This window comes from Hippoglossus hippoglossus, chromosome 23 (genome assembly GCF_009819705.1).
Source record: "Hippoglossus hippoglossus isolate fHipHip1 chromosome 23, fHipHip1.pri, whole genome shotgun sequence".
In the NCBI taxonomy this organism is placed as follows: Eukaryota; Metazoa; Chordata; class Actinopteri; order Pleuronectiformes; family Pleuronectidae; genus Hippoglossus; species Hippoglossus hippoglossus.
The window spans coordinates 17,313,623-17,330,351 of NC_047173.1; the positions used below are offsets into that span (position 1 = coordinate 17,313,623).

General features: G+C 43.5%; 3 protein-coding genes across 4 annotated transcripts in view; all 3 read right to left on the bottom strand.

The window, feature by feature from the left end:
- Positions 1-299, bottom strand: part of LOC117757040 (23 kDa integral membrane protein-like) — a 6,248-nt gene extending 5,949 nt beyond the window's left edge. Inside the window, exon 1 of the mRNA XM_034577779.1 lies at positions 9-299. Within this exon, the coding sequence (XP_034433670.1) occupies positions 9-68 (60 nt within the window). The 5' untranslated portion in view covers positions 69-299. The remainder of the gene's footprint in view (positions 1-8) is intronic.
- Positions 300-2,364: 2,065 nt separating this feature from the next.
- Positions 2,365-10,832, bottom strand: tspan9b (tetraspanin 9b). The gene is made up of 8 exons (XM_034577789.1): positions 10,712-10,832; positions 5,476-5,538; positions 5,275-5,394; positions 4,493-4,567; positions 4,187-4,282; positions 3,722-3,832; positions 3,461-3,544; positions 2,365-2,944 (listed from the first exon to the last, which is right to left on the bottom strand). The coding sequence occupies exons 1-8, from the start codon at positions 10,766-10,768 to the stop codon at positions 2,864-2,866; spliced, it is 687 nt and encodes a 228-aa protein (XP_034433680.1). The 5' UTR covers positions 10,769-10,832; the 3' UTR covers positions 2,365-2,863.
- Positions 10,833-11,895: 1,063 nt separating this feature from the next.
- LOC117757031 (F-box only protein 15-like) lies at positions 11,896-16,422 on the bottom strand. Of its 2 annotated transcripts, XM_034577759.1 has the most exons (11): positions 16,168-16,422; positions 14,925-15,154; positions 14,769-14,843; positions 14,260-14,364; positions 13,932-14,153; positions 13,586-13,783; positions 13,387-13,510; positions 13,048-13,130; positions 12,614-12,744; positions 12,369-12,493; positions 11,896-12,215 (listed from the first exon to the last, which is right to left on the bottom strand). In XM_034577759.1, exons 2-11 carry the CDS (start codon positions 15,107-15,109, stop codon positions 11,988-11,990), a joined length of 1,476 nt encoding a protein of 491 aa, XP_034433650.1. In that variant the 5' UTR covers positions 15,110-15,154; positions 16,168-16,422; the 3' UTR covers positions 11,896-11,987. The 2 variants fall into 2 exon arrangements, with proteins under 2 accessions (XP_034433650.1, XP_034433649.1); XM_034577758.1 differs by lacking the exon at positions 16,168-16,422 and having other exon boundaries at positions 14,925-15,203.
- Positions 16,423-16,729: the final 307 nt, after the last annotated feature.

Genomic DNA, 16,729 nt, shown 5'->3' on the forward strand with positions numbered 1-16,729 from the left:
TAGCTTACCATTAGCAACACAGTGACACAGATGGCGAGTCCTCGTAAGTAACTTCTGCATCGAGCCATGACTGAGAGCCTGAGAGGGGAGAGCTGGAATAGAAACAGAGCAGAGCTGTGTGTGTGTGTGTGTGTGTGTGTGTGTGTGTGTGTGTGTCTGTGTGTGTGTGTGTGAGTGTGTGTGTGTGTGTGTGGGTGTGTATGTGTGTGTGATGGATGTTTAAACCTCAAGAGTGTTTGGCTGCTGAACGAAGAACATGACCAAGTTTGGAAGAGTGGAAGATGAGGAGAGAGGAGAGAAGGAGACGAGGAGAGGAGGAGAAGAGGAGAAGAAGACATGAGAAGGAGAGAAGAAGAGGAGGAGAGGAGGAGAAGGGAGAGAGGAGACGAGAAGGAGGAAGGGAAAGGAGATGAGGTTATTCCAGGTAAAATTAGATCAAATTAAGAGGAAGAGAGAAATTGAAAAAGAAAGATGAAGAGATGTAAGAAAAACAGGAAGTGAAGAGAGAACGACTGATGGAAAAGAAGGAACAAGTGAGAAGGAAACAAATATCAAATCTTTATATCTTTATTTATATGTTTTGAAAAACAAGTTGAAACTGTCCGTGTTGCTTGGCAACCAGCAGACTCAACAGCTCCCACGGCTTCTTAACGACTTCCTGCATCGTTTCCTCGTCTCCTCACAAACCAACTGTTTCCTTCGGAGGACGCGTTCTACGAAGAACACGAAGAACATGAAGAACATGAAGAACATGAAGAACTCGAGGCTGAGCTGAGACGTTCTGGACTTCACAGGATTTCTGTGATCGTCCTGAGCTGAAGTTTGACAGAACGTTTTCAACATGTCGTTAGATGTTGAGCTGAAGCGTGAAAACGTGATAACGAACTTCTCGTCTGCCTTCGTCATTGTCTCCTGCAATGCATCATGGGTGGTTTCTGTTTATTATGGGATGTCTGGTATTAACACCTTCTTCATAGTGTGGCAGAATAAAACATTTTAACAACAGATTCAGTTTCTCTTAAACTCAGTGAGGAGTAAAACTCAGATGGAATTCAGCCGAGTGGTTAAACAGAGCCGTGTTTAGTTTAGACTAAAAATAACTGAAGAGGACAGAGTGTGTGTGTGTGTGTGTGTGAGTGTGTGTGTGTGTGTGTGTGTGTGTGTGTGTGCGTGTGTGTGTGTGCTTCAACGATCAGCTGTGTCAACCCCCCCCCCCACACACACACACACGCACGCACAGTGACGATAAAACTTGAGCTGCACAAACATGTGACGGACGAAGTGGAACATTCTCATCAGTCATTGTTGGACGAGTGTGTCAACATTTCAGCCTCCAGGGGGCGCTGTGAGTGGGCATTCAGAGCAACAGTAGGATTTAGTTGAAACCATCGACTTGGGATTAGTTTGTTGATGATGTAAAAACTCGACATTTAACCACTTCACTTGTGACACAGACAGAACAGACAGAACAGACACAACTTCCCTTCGTCATTTATTGTCTTTAAACATCTGGAACAGTGATAAACATCAGTATCGGCAGCAGGAACACGACGGGTTCATTAGGACAAGATCACAAACAAACAGCATCCTCTGTCTCATCACAGCGTGCAGGTCGACGACACTCACCGGGTGGTCTGGGGTCAGTGTGAGGTCCTCACAGGTCCTCAGGAAACATTCAAGGGTAAACTCATTTGTTTTCATTTTTATTTTGGAGACACGATTCAAAGTGCAAAGGGAAAAAGACGAAATAAATCAAGTTTAGCTTCACGACACTTAACCACCGCTCAGTAACTTTTATAACAAAAACATTGACAAGATGGAATATTCTGTAACGAGATAACAAATGTGAAATTCAAGGTTTATTGTTCTATGATGATATTGATTTTAAAGGAATTATTTTATATGATTTGAAAATATTTTACAGCAGCAGAACACGACTTCCATCCGTTAGAGCAGTGTCCCTATGGAAGCCCATTACTGCGCAAAAAGAACATATACCAAAAAAATGTAACTTTCTTTAATCATAATACATATAAATATAACTATTTTAATGCACCATAGAGTCACATTGCACAAATAAAAGTCTTTATGATACACATGAGTGACTTTTGCATTATTTTTTTGTTATTTATATTTTTGCGAAGGAATGGATTTTATAGATCAGTTCTATAACTTGAAAAAAAAACCTAGAAAGCTCATTCCCACACAAGCAATATATAACCAAAAATATAAGTGATTGCAATAATGTAAAAAATGATAACGACATTTAAGCCAATCATAACACACATACCATTTTAAGGTCATTTTAATGGACACAATGTGTGTATAAAAAAAATTTACTTACCGAGAAACTGAATTTCTCATTAAAACAACTTGTTTTACTTTATTTATGGCAGTAATGGGCTTCCATACTTAATAAGCCTAAAACAACATGAAGATTTTAGTTTTTGACATTTAACATTTTCCAGGGTTTTGTTCTTTGAGGCCTCGTGAGTGGAAACGTTGTTTCAGCTTTAATGTTGACAGGAGAAGTGTTCTGTAAAATCATGTGGCAGCTTTTGCACGTTTAGGGAACACGACGATCAGTTTTCAGATCGTCTGATTCAGTGGATCAATAATTAATTTCCTGTTTCGTCTCCAGGAACCATTTAAATAATTTATTTCATAATCATGATCAATAAATCTGAACTGTGAACTGTCCAGAAACAGTCCACAGAGATAATGACATATTAGCTTATAACTCAAAGTGTTCCTTCACAATAAAACCACAGGTAAAATTACAGAAGCACTGAGGTTAGGTAGATGTTGCACGGGTCATTTGGGCACAGCTGATTGGCCGTTGCGAGGCAGCGAGGGCGGGGCCTCAGGCGTTAGTCGTGGTGGCGCCGCTGTCCTTCCGGCCGATCTGACAGTAGAGAATCATGGCGAAGGCCATGCCGAAAATCTGCAGAGACCAGAAGCCATGAGACATTCTACATCCTGTCATCACACGTCCTTATGAACACTAACCTGTAGAAATCTTATAAACATGGACGTAGATGTGTCTTCTGTGTAATGACCAGCAGAGGGCGACTCCACTGGTTGTCTCTATAGAAGTCTATGAGAAAATGACTTCTCACTTTATAACTTCTTCAGTTCAGCTGATGTTCATCTAGATTAATAATAACAATAATAATAGATATACATGATAAACATTAATTTCTTGTGTTAATTATTCCTGAATGTTTCACAGATAAAATAAACTATAAAGAATAAACAGTGTGATGTGAGTTACAATATATGCAAAGGTATTTCTGTTGTAGTTCCCTTGTTTGCCCAGTAGGTGGTAAGTGGATCTTTCAGGTGTAGTGTGTTTGTTGATTGTTGTGCACATGTTTTTATAAAATACAGACCTGCTACACAGAGACACATCAGTTGTGTGTGCGTGTGTGTGTGTGTGTGTGTGCGCGCGCGCACTGACCAGCAGGACGGCGATGGCGAAGGCGATTCCCAGGACGACCTTCATGTGTTGCTCCATCAGACTGATGATTTTATCACCACAAGGCTGCAGGTGAGACAACAACATCATCATCATCATCATCATCTTCATCATCTTCCTCATAATTCTCATCATCACCATCTTCATCACCATCATGAAGTTTCTCTTCTCTGTCTTTGAATCAAAGGCAGAGAAGAGAAGCGTCTCCATGGAGATGACCTACGAGCTGTGACATCGTCTCACCTCCTGGTAGACGGCGTCCGACTTGCAGTCCGGTTCTGTTCTGTTGCAGCGACACGAGTCTGGAACCTTGGTCCAGTCGGACGGTCCGTTCACGAGACCACAACATTTCAGCTGGAAGAGAAACACACGACGAATCCGTCCAATCAAACTACAGCCGGGAAGTTAAAGGTCCCACAAATATTCTGACGAGGAGTTGATCCAGTTTCTGTCTCGTGTGACGTTCAGTGGACGTGACCTCACACCTCGACCCTCAGCTCGACCAACAGCGTGCAGCTTCCTGTCCTGACCGGTGCATGTTGCCCTCTGGTGGATTCATTTGGTAACTACAGCCTGACTGGTTCATGTGTAGGCTTCATGTTTTATGAATAGTTATTTATGATAAAGTTTATAGTTAAACTGTAAAATATCAAACTATAACATTTCTTTGTCATGGAGATTTAATAACGACATCTCTAAGTGTGTTACCTGACGCTGCAGCTTCTCCACATCTTCCTTCACTTCTGGTGGTTGTGTCGAGAGCGGAGTGAACTCCTCCAGACGCTTCTTCACCCAGTCCTTCACCTTTACACACACACACGCACGCGCGCGCGCGCACACACACACACACACACACACACACACACACACACACACACACACACACACACACACACACACACACACACACACACACACACACACACACACACACACACACACACACACACAGATTATCTCAACAAAGTGAAGAAATGAACGACGTCTTCAGGACAGATTCACTTCCTGTTTTACCTTTGACTCGCCCACAGCTCCCAGGATTCCTGCTGCCAGCAGGAGGATGAAGATGAGGAGGAGGGAGATGAAGAACTGAGACAAAAAGAGGGAGGAGTCAGTATTGAAATGAAATAGCAAGAACATTTTATAGAAATGCAGTGAAACACACATTCACATTATTTTACAATAGTTCAACCTTAAATAAAGTGTTTTAAACCCCAAAAAAGAATCTGATAAATAAAGTTGTGATTTGAAACAGGAAGTGTGAGAGAGAACATGAGAGAACATGAGAACATGAGAGACCATGAGAGAACATGTGAGAACATGAGACCATGAGAGACCATGAGAGAACATGTGAGAACATGAGAGAACATGAGACCATGAGAGACCATGAGAGAACATGTGAGAACATGAGAGAACATGAGACCATGAGAGACCATGAGAGAACATGTGAGAACATGAGAGAACATGAGAGAACATGTGAGAACATGAGAGACCATGTGAGAACATGAGAGAACATGTGAGAACATGAGAGACCATGAGAGAACATGTGAGAACATGTGAGAACATGAGACCATGAGAGACCATGAGAGAACATGTGAGAACATGTGAGAACATGAGAGACCATGTGAGACCATGAGAGAACATGTGAGAACATGAGACCATGAGAGAACATGTGAGAACATGAGAGAACATGTGAGAACATGTGAGAACATGTGAGAACATGAGAGAACGTGTGAGAACGTGTGAGAACATGAGAGACCATGAGAGACCATGAGAGACCATGTGAAGACTCTCACCAGCAGCAGCATGCAGCGGTTCTCTCTGATGGCTCCACAGCAGCCCAGGAACCCGAGCAACATGATGATGACGCCGATGGCGATCATCAGGTCGATGCCAGGAAGAGACTCGCTAGTGATCTGCACACGAGGGGGGGGGGGTCAGCTGCCACTCAGACTTTGTATGTGATAATTAATCAATTATTAAATTTAGAGTCTCACCTGGTTTCCTCCCTGATTGACTTTCAGGTAGATGGACACGCCCAGAATGATGCAACCACTCAGCTGGAGGGAGGGAGGGAGGGGGGGGGGAGAGAGAGAGAGAGAGAGAGAGAGAGAGACAGAGAGAGACAGAGAGAGAGAGAGATTAATTTTGTGCAACATGTTTTTTGCGACATCTGGTGGAGAAAACAGCTGAAACAGGTTAAAAAAAAGAATCACAAACAAAATGTCAACACACATTTAAACATACGAGTAAAATGTGACAGGACAGAACGACTGAAGAGTCGGGATCAGACTTAAGAAACAAAATAAAGAGGAAGATTTGATTTTCCTGTTTGTGAATGAAACCCTGACACTGACCACACAGAAAGACAAACACACACGTCCATGTGTTGAATAAACACATGTCCTTTGTAAAGTTTCCAGTGTGTTAAAACAAGTGTGCAGGAAATGTTGACACCACACAAGATGTGTTTGTTGTGCGTCTCAGAGTTTGAAGTGTAGTGCAGATTAAGATTATCACATAAACATTTTGTAATATTGTTTCATATTCATATTTTATATTTCTAAAGAATAAGCTCAAAAAGTACAAAACAGATCAGTGGGTTTCAACCATTTTGACACGTTAAAATTATATAAAATACAAAATGTGAGAAAAGAGATTTTATAGGATGATTCGAGACTAAATGACTCGATAACAAAAATAAAATAATCATCAGTTGCAGGCCTGAACGTGAACGTCTCTTAGATTTGTGTTTCAGTCGTAGATGAAACGTTTCCTGGAAAAATCCAACACTGAAAGAAACGTTGTGTTTACGTTAAAATAAAAAAGTTAGATCATTCTCTGAACGAACGGAAACTAACGTGACAAAAGTATTTTAAGGACACGACCTCTGTGCTCACAATGGAACAAGGGAAACCACCACACCCTGAGTGTACACACACACACACACACACACACACACACACACACACACACACACACACACACACACACACACACACACACACACACACACACACACACACACACACACACACACACACACACACACACACACACACACACACACACACACAGACACCTTGACCAGTGAGCCCAGTTTTCTTTGTGCACATTTAAAACTCCTGAAGTCGTCATGAAAAATTTACTTCAGACAAAAACACGTCCTGCGTGTTCCTGTGGCGTCCTATTGAGAATCCTCCCGTTAGTTTGGAGTTTGGCGGTCACACTCCTGAAGAGCGTTTCGTGTCCTGAGGGGATTTCGGCAACTAACTGAAGTTCAGATTGTTTGAACGACAAACAGAGACGTCGTCCGTCTGCAGGTGGAAACATCACCTGAGGAAACCGTCCCATCAACAGCGAGTTCCACGAAACTGCTCCAGAACGAAACCAACACCCAACTGAAGGTGAGAGGATCAAACTCGGAGCTCCTCAGCTCGTCCGTCCGTCAGCAGGATTTCCAGCTGGAGACGGAACATGAGCCTCAGAGGACGCCATTAAACTTAGGTGTGGCTGTAGATTATGACGATTATTTGTGTAAATATATAAGAATACAAAAAATTGTAGCCACTATTGACTTTTATTATGTTGACTTTACTTTTATCTTTGTGTAAATAAAGTCTCCTACAGACGACAATGAAATCAAAATGTCTCAGATACAAACGCTGCCACTTTACACATCAGCTGTCAATCATGACGTCTCAGCCCGTTTTTTTAATCATCAAATAACTTTTTAACCTCTACTTTGATTTAGTTTGGTCCCATCTGCTAACATGGAGGAGGTTTATGATCTGTACTGCAGCCCGGCACCAGGGGAGGTGCCCGGCAGGTCAGGAGTTGTGAGTCTTTGTCAGGAGTTGTGTGTGTTTGTTATCTCAGAGTTAAATCTATAATCTGTGGTTAAACCTGCGTTTGCGTCACCGCTCAGAAACCAACAGGAAACCTGCAGAGCCACATAGTGAAGACGGAAGTCAGCAGGTCTGAACTCGCTGCCGCTCGACTGCATACGACACTGAACCCAGATCAGGAGGAACCAGAAACACCAGCAATACCACCTCCAGAAGATCAACATTACAGAAGATCACTGTCAGAAATTAAAAAAATGTGCTTCATCAAGTTTCCAGTTAATCCGGAGGTTTGATCTGGATTTCAGCTGTTAGGGATTCATTTACATATTGTCAAGATTTCAGCTGATCTAGATAATGTAAACTGATTAAGCTTATTTATATAAGAATGAATCATGACAACAGTTAATCTGGATTCCACTTCCTTTCTCTTTAATTCACCAGTATTGTTTTTGTTCACTCGATTAGAAGATGATTTGAGTGAAGATGTTTACAGCTGAGATCGTTCTGTCGTTCAACAGAATGTAAAGTTTACACCAGTTCACACGTGGATCCAAAGTGAAGAGTTCGCACATGGAGGGTGAACAGAGAGTAAATCTGGTGATAATAAAACTAAGTGGTTCATTGTGTCGGGGGGGCGTCTCATTCCTCCGCAGTGACTCAGTTACACACTGGTTGTGAGTCAGTGGATTAACTCTCGTGGTGGATTTGTTTCAAAAGCAGCAGCAGACGAGACGTCGTTATTTCACAATTCACCACACACACAAAACAACAGGGAGGTGTGTCCCTGTTTGTTCTGGATTAAATTCACACAGAAGGAACTCGACGACTGACAGATCGACCAATGAGAACACTCCCTACAGATCGACCAATGAGAACACTCCCTACTCACGGGCTCCATTTATATTCTATAACCGTGGCAGAAAAATATCACTGGACGTTTCTAAATTGCTCGTTCTCGCGCAGGTAAAGTGAGAGCGGAGGCCGCAAACGGTCAACCAATCACAACAGAGTGGACCAGCTGACCAATCAGAGCAGACTGGGCTTTATCAGGAGGGGGGGGTCTTAAAGAGACAGGAGGTTTGAGACAGAGGCTGAAAGAGGAGCTGCAGCGATGGACAGTCTGAGGACAGTCAGGACATTTCACTGTAATAACACTAATTAAACTCATCAACCTGAATATGAGCAGAATGTGTCCTTTTCAATAGTGAAATACTGAACCACTGACTTCAGATCAGTGTTTTTGTTCCTCAGATATCAAGATGTCAGAGAGTCAACAACGATCCTCAGCTCTGGACCATCGAGAACTAGCAAAGACACAAATAAATGTGGCAGCGAGGAAAGTTTAAGTAGTTTCATCTAAAATGTAGTTTGGAACAAAGTAGCATAAAATATAAATACTTATGTACAGAACCAAACAGGAATATGTTCAAGGTTAAAATTCAGATCGTTTAAATCTTGTTTTTGCTTTAGTTTAGATTAATATTTGTAATTTTGTATACTTTGATTATATGAATTTGTTCATGAAGATAAAATCCAACAACCACAACCCAACCAGACGTCACTGTTCCTCTGCTGTTATTAAAACTACACGTTTGTCTTTACTGTTGCAGATCTGGTGCAAAAACACACTTTGTGTCCGTTGGGCTCTTTCCTCTGCAGGTCCCTGAACGCAGCATCTATTATTCATGGGGGATTTGATGCTCACAGGCGTAAACACTCAGAGCTGCAGATGTTTCTCTTCTCACACAGACCACAACATCAGCAGTGTCTCGACCACAGGAACCACCGTGATGTATTTCTCTGGAGTTTGACTTCGTGTCTTCCATATCGGCGCTGTTACAACTGGGAGGCGTCACTTCACAACCAAGAGCTGCAGTGGAGCCACACGTTTGAAAAACAACAGTAAAATAGGTTTTACAGTAAAATAGGTTTTACAGTAAATAGCGACCCTGCCCCGCCCTCGCCATCATCATCATCATTGTCCGCTGTGTCCTCTGAGTGGTTCAAATCAAGTTAACATCGATTTAACATTGTTTCTGGGAACACGTGGGAAGGACTGAAATAACCTCAGCAGGACTGATGTTCAAACACCGGGACACAGAGCGCGAGTTGGAAAACAGGAACCAGGAGGTGAACCCAAGGGTTAGGGTTAGTTCAGCCTCAGCCTCCATCTTTGTTCCCATCTATAAAATGATAGGATCTCTGATGAACCAGAGCAGAACTTAGTGAGAACTGAGGGCAGGACCAGACACAGCTGAGTGTGAAAACACCCTGTGATACATGTGTGAAGAACCCGGTCACAGCAGAACCGTAAACAACAACAGTGTCTGTGAAGGATTTCAACATCTTTGAGGCTTAAAGGCCAAACTATGAAAGAAACGTCCACTTCAGATGATGCACGATGCTCCTGTCAACAGGTTTATAGCCTCCATCGCTGTTTCTGAATATCTGATGTTCATTACACTCGACCGAGTCTGAACTCCAGAGATCCGAGCGGCTGTATGTGTCGCTTGGAAGTGTCTTCCCTTCTCCTCGTCCAGCTTCTGTCACAACTACAATAATGTGCACGTCTACAGAACATTAACAGCAAATAATCATCAGGTTTCTGTTGAGTTATAAATTGAGAGTGGAGCTTCAGATTAACCTGCACCGAACACGTGGTTTAGCAGAGTTTGAACTAATCAGTCATTTGAAGCAGAGCGAGACGAATCACGCTTTCAGGAAGTTCTACAGACTCTTTCACATGAGCAATAATTGATGGTCATGTTGGGCTAAACTAATGATGACCTCATTCCACCTTCACTGCCCTTTCAGATTTGAATGTGAATGCAGGAGCGACACAAGGCAGCAGATGACCGACGTGAGCACGGGCGGCGGGCGGCGAGCGGCGAGCGGCGAGCCACGCCCTGAAACCCAGCCTCTGTTTGTTTGTGGAGGGAGCGGCCGACAGATAAAGAGCGACACAACCGGTTCTACGCTGCTGATACCACAGAAAAGAGAAGTGAAAAGAGACAGAGGTCACAGCAGAGACAAACGGTACATTCAAAAGACAGAAATAAAAAACTGTTAAACTTAAGCATAAAAACAGGAAATAGGATGAAATTTGTTTGTTAAAAATGTAGCTTTTGCAATTTAATGCCTCAAGACCAGTGGACACACCGATCACCGAATTCATCCGGCATCAGAACCAAATAGAACTCAACTATCTGAATGATTAATGAATGAAAGATCTAATAAATCTGGCACTGATTCACACTCAAAACCACTGGAAGGAATATTAGTACAATACAAACATCAAGTCTACGATTTGTCCAGTTCTTCACCTGTAAAGTGTTGAGAAGTTCAACAGGAGAAAACAAAACCATATTTGGTTTTCCAGACTCACCCAGAACAGGAGGTTGAAGAAGAAGAGCAGATACTTGATGCACTTATTCACAGCCATGATCTCTCTCTCTCTCGTCACTCGTCCGTCTCCTCTGCAGCTTCTCGTTCAGGACGAAACACAGAGACACTCCCTCAGAGGGGTAAACAGACCGGCCTGTTCCACCGGTTTCCTCCTCTCACTCGTGGTACTTCCCCTTTTCTTCTCCTCGCTGCCACCTGCCTCTCTCTCTCTCTCTCCCACCTGATCTTATCTCTGTGGCTTTTCTGTCCTACAAGACATCAGACACCTCAAGTGAAGCAGAGACCAGTCCATGAGCCCTGAATCACTGTTCTACCTGAAAGCAGCAGCTTGGTGAGAGTGAGTGTGATGTGTGAGTGTGAACAAGAGGAAGTTTCCTCCTTCTCTCCCTGAGCGTCTGTTCTCTGTGACTCTGCTGAGTGGGTTCCATCAACTGTGAGAAGAACTGACTGAGAGTCAGCTTCAACTGTCACAACCAGCTGCAGCTGAAGAGTGAAGCTGAACTGAGATCAGTTAAAAAGACTCTGAAGTTATTAAAAACCAGAGTTTATCTCCAATATTCAGCAGGAAACTTTCAAATAAAGTTTAATTGAGTAATAAAAAACTGACTTAAAACTAATAAAAACACTGAGGACTTGATTGTGATCATTTGAACTTTAACTATAGGTCAGTGAAATGTGACTCCTCATTACCATCTAGTGGCAGCTGGTGAAAACTACAACAGTCACTTCCCTTAGAAATGTCTCGCAAACGTTCTTCTCATCATAAACACGTCATCTCCCAAAAGTGAAGCCACAGAGTCTTGAACATTCTTTGATCAACATTTCAGCGTCTACTTTGATTTTAGGGGGAGAAGTTTTCTTTTTAAAGTCGTGTTGAAAAACAACTTATTCTGCTCAGTATATAGAAACAAATATGTTCCAACTTTAAAACTAATTTAGATTTTAACCATTTACTGAGTCACTACAAACACAACAAATTACTCTTTAATATCAAATTTCCTACTTTGTGTTTTGAATTTTCAGGACAAGAGAATTCTGTTTTGGGTTTTTATTCAAAGTGAAACATAAGTGAAAATGTACGAAAAACAAAATACAGATGATCAGAAACTTCTTATTTACAATGAAACCTGTTTTAATTCTTCTAGAGAAAAAAGGTCCAAACTGGACGTCTTCACTGATTCAGTGAAACATGAACAAAAAGTAGAGAAACTCAAAGATTCTCCACGAGAGAATCAACACGAACTGACTCTGGGAAATTAAATGTAGATGATGAGGCTGATGAGGAAAAACTGCTTCTGCTCCTTCACCCACACCAGCTTCATCTTCACCTTACCGCCGGGGCCGTTGTGGTGCATCAGGAAGTGCTCGCCGCAGTACACGGCGGACAGCGGCTTCTTCGCCATCCTGATGAAGATGGGCGTGCTGACACACCAGACCGGCGTCAGGAACCTGTTCAGCACCGTCAGCGTCATGATGCAGCAGTTCTACGAGACGCAGGAAAGAAACGTCAGGAACGAAACGACGGGAACCCGACGGAACGCAGCGGGTCGGGTTCAGACAGAAAGATGCAGTCACACTCTACGCTTGACACACAAATGAGAACCAACGACGTGGGTCTGCTGATTGGACGACCGTACCTCCACCGCACCCTCCAGCTCCTCGCTCTTCCACGGCAGCTTGATGTTTCCAGACAGCAGTTTGTGCTGTTGCAGGACGGTGCTGTCGATGACCGTCATCTCCAGAAGTTCATGCTCCAACCGAACTGCTCACCGCAAATCCACAAGACCACAACCAGAACGGTCACGGTGTTCATGTCACCGGTTTGAATTCAGGACACAAACATTTAAAAACTCTCCATCCAGACGAGTGTTTATCGGATTACCTGTGCGACAGTGGACTTGGCTGAAGTGCTCCGACAGGATCACGGCGCCGGTGCTGTGCAGGACGAAGTGAATGCTGTGGCCTTGTGGGTCCAACGCAGGGTCTGAGTTCTCCACGGGTTCAGAGTACAGGCTGCAGGAAGGGACAAACAAGAGCCCGATGACTTCCACTGGTGTTTCCAATGCTAAGATAAAAACAACTTAACGACATTCAAATCCAGCGAGAACACAGGTCTTCAATCTACTCTTGTATATATATATATATATATATCTTCATTGTAAATGGTCGACTATAGATAATGGTGTCAAGTACGATGCTCTTGTTCTTATATTAATATTCTCAGCTTCTTCATCACCTTCCTGCACGATGATCAATGATCTCAGCTACTTTGTAATTTGAATATTTAAACTGTCGGTTAAAGAGACATGAACCCACCAGGCCGGAGATCCCAGCAGACTCTTCTCCACCAGCTTGTGGAAGTGAAGACTGACCATGATGAAGGCCACAGTGTTCTTACCCTGTTATCACATATACACACGCACACAGACGCACACAGACGCACACAGACACACACAGACACACACACAAAGAAAGAAAGATCACCTTCTTTAACATTTTCACTAACTTCCCAGAGGGTAATTCATGGTTCTTCTTTAAGCAGCTTAATTTAATCACTGTCATGTCAACAAACATGAATTCTGGTAATTGTCAGAATTTATCCAAAAACAGAAGAAACATTCAAGCATCATTTGTTTTTTTCCATCGAAGACTCACCCGCCAACTGCCGATGATGACGCCCGGCGACAGATGTACGAGCTTGATGAGTTTGTCTCTGACGATGAAGCTACGAGGCTCAGTCTTCATGTCCAGCTTTAAAATCAGAGACCTCCAGCTGGGCCTGATGAAGGAGAAGAGGGAGGACGGGTGGAGGAGAGGAGGTGTGGAACAGGTAGAGGAAAATGTCTCCTACTACCTGACTCTGGGGATCTTCTGCGTCTCCTTCCTGACGCCGTGCACCTGGATGCTGCTGATGTGATGGTAGCACGGGAAGACGCCCTCGCTCCAGCGGACGATCAGCGAGGACTGGAGGAAGCGCACTTGGTTCTCCCGCAGCGTGACCTCCTCCCCCCAGCAGTCGCACAGCGTCAGCTCCCAGCTCACGTTCAGGGTCCTGAAGAAACACAGGAGGGAGAAGAATCACATCGGAGCTTTAGAACCTTTCCACCCTTGGCCACTGGGTGTTGCTGGTGTGGAGGCATAAAACACCTTTTAGAGTAAATAGTGGTGAAACCAGACGACCTCCAGGTTTCTTGTCGTACCTGAGGACCAGCTCTGTCTGCCGGGGCAGCCCCGTGTGCGGCCTGATGTCCCTCAGCTCTCTCTTCCACTTATTCACCTCTTGTCCAGCCAGTGTCCTGAAGTACATCTTCTTCCAGTGTCCCAGCGGCCGCTCCTCCACCTCCATCACTGCATCATGCGCCAACTTTGGCCTCCACGTCTGAGTCCCAAACTCTGAGGTGTAAATCTTCTTCCACAGGCCACTGCAGCGAGAGAAAGAGAACACGAGGTCACAGTCATCTAATCAGCTGCTCAGATCTTGAATGGGACATGACTGTTCCACACGACATGAGGGACTGTGGGACTGACTCATCATTGGCGAGCTGGTGGAAGAGTTTGCAGACGTGACTGATGCAGAACAGCGAGGAGGCGTCCAGGAACGAGAGGACCTTCAGCAGGATCTCCGGCGGCAGCCTGAAGAGGAAGTGACGAGGTGCAAATGACTGACAACAGCTGTTTTTCAATCCATCTGTGGTTCAGCCAATCAACAGCTCCTCCTATCACTACTGTCATAAAGGAGCCAATTAAAACTGACATTCAATTAAAAGTACCAGCTATTTTCATAAAATGGTATTGTTGTAACTGTATTAATAATTTTCTATGTCTTGAAAAGTAAAATATCAATAAGGTTTATCAATATTTATATGATTCTCTATAGATTCAAACCCTTTTAATTATGTTTGAATCAATTATCAGGTCTCTAGTTATTTCGTGTGGTGTCTTTATAATGAATATGAGAGGATGTTGGTTCACTCATCATTTTCCGTTGAGAACACATGATCATATTCATAAGTCTCTGAACCGGAAGCTGGACTCACGTGTCCAGGTAGAACTCTCTGGACCGAGGAGCTTTCATCTCGAGACAGTTTCTCTCTTCTCTTTCTCTTCGGAAGCTGCAACACAAATTAAAAACCTTCCTGAATTGAGGAGGAATGAAAAGGTGTGAATAACATTCCAACATGGCAGCTGGTGACCTCCAGGTGACTCCGCTCGACGCGGCCCTCGGCGGCCTCCTCCTGCCTCGGCTGCCCGCAGGTGCTCTCTCCGGCCCGGGCCTCCCTCGGCCGCGACCCGGCGGTGGTGGTCGTCCTTCTGGGGGAGACTGTCTCTGCAGACCCGTCCACAGGCTCCGGAAAAACTCCCCTCGACCCGCCGCCATCACGGAGGTGATGGATTTTACCCGCCAGGCAGGACTTCCGGTCGGCTGCATTTTTCACAATAAAAGCCTCGGGTGAACCGCTAGATGGCAGTGGCGTGTTTGTGTGTAACTCACAGACTTATAAATATTATGAATTATATTATACATATATATAATAAATAAAGATCGACTACACAGCTCCACTTCCTCACGTTGTTCATAAATAAAGGTAAAATAGCATCTATATCCGGAAGCTAACTGGATATGCATGTTGCCATCTTCCTTGCTTAAGACAAGGAAGTTTGTTATTTATTTAAATATCCCTCCTTCCTTTACATACATAGGTAATATCTTTATGTTAACGTAGGTGATGTGCTGTCTGCGGGGTCGTTAAGGGGGAAATACAGCTCCTCTACTGGTGAGGGGCTGTAACTGCAAGGTAAAAACAAACTTAACTAAACACATCAATGTGTGTGTGCTCTGATGTTATATTTATAAATATGTCCCATCTGCTAACATGGAGGAGGCCAGGTTTATGACCAATACTACAGCCGGCCACCAGAGGGCGATCAAGATGTTCTGGTTTCCCTGTTGAGGAGCTGTCTGTCGTCCATCTTTATTTACACACTGGGTTTTACATTATCAACAAACAGAGGCCGGAAGATGATCCATATTTCTTGGTGACTTCCACAACTCCACAGACTCTGGGTCGTGGGAGGAAGACACATCGTCCATCTTTGTTTCCATCTCTGTCTCAAACAGACCCTGACTGACCGATGTGCAAACTCCCACTTAACCTTATCCAGAAACTCCCATTGGTTTTGGACCAGTGACATCACTGTCTCACCTGAGAAAAAGATGTTGTAATGTGCGTTCACCCGACTCCGGTATGTCTGCTGTTGTGTGAGTCACGTAAGTGTGCTCCTCTCTGTAATTGAACTAAAAGCTGTGAAACCTGAGACCACACATCGATTGAACCAACATCAGTGTCAGAGCCACGCGGCCTCGAAGCAGCGTCTGCGTGTCTCTGACATAAACATGTTGTTGGTCTCCAGGCAGCTCGATGATGATGTCCTCACATGGACGAGGATGAAGAGCTCGGCTCTGCGACACCTCGAGCGTCACTCGGAGTTTCCTGAGGCCTGAAGAAGCTCAGAGCTGTCGACCTCCTCCGGACCAGTTGTCCTCCATGATTTAAACTTCCTCTGATGTTTGTGGTGAGTTTCACTTCACAACTGATGACATGTTGTGGAGCATCACTGTTGTTGCTATGGTTACCTGCGGAGTAACACCAAAGTAAAACAGAGATTAAATAATGTTTTTAGATGATAAAGAGACACAAACTTTCAAGATTCACTTATTATATCTTAGGGAAATATTTACATTTAGAGTTTTATTTTACTTTAGAATAAAATCGAGTTAGAGGAGAAGGTACATATTAGTATTATTTCATTATTGTTGTTATTGTTGTTGTTGTTATACTGTTTGTGATGCCCTGTGTTGAAATAGACGTATTCAGTACATATTGTTATAATTGTATTATTATATTTGTTTATATATTTTGAGAGGTTTTGCAAATACAACAGAGTGAGAGAAGAAGGAACATGTTGTTATTACTATTGTTATTTTTATAATATGTTA

Excerpts from the sequence above, each read along its gene's own strand:
- tspan9b (XM_034577789.1), bottom strand. The coding sequence starts at position 10,768 with ATGGCTGTGAATAAGTGCATCAAGTATCTGCTCTTCTTCTTCAACCTC. Across the intron at positions 5,539-10,711 it reads TCTTCAACCTCCTGTTCTGG|CTGAGTGGTTGCATCATTCT; the intron begins GTGAGTCTGGAA and ends CCCTCCCTCCAG. Across the intron at positions 3,833-4,186 it reads TGGAGAAGCTGCAGCGTCAG|CTGAAATGTTGTGGTCTCGT; the intron begins GTAACACACTTA and ends TTTCTCTTCCAG.
- LOC117757031 (XM_034577758.1), bottom strand. The coding sequence starts at position 15,160 with ATGCAGCCGACCGGAAGTCCTGCCTGGCGGGTAAAATCCATCACCTCC. Across the intron at positions 13,511-13,585 it reads CAGAAGATCCCCAGAGTCAG|GCCCAGCTGGAGGTCTCTGA; the intron begins GTAGTAGGAGAC and ends CTCCTTCATCAG. Across the intron at positions 12,494-12,613 it reads CCAAGTCCACTGTCGCACAG|TTCGGTTGGAGCATGAACTT; the intron begins GTAATCCGATAA and ends TGCGGTGAGCAG.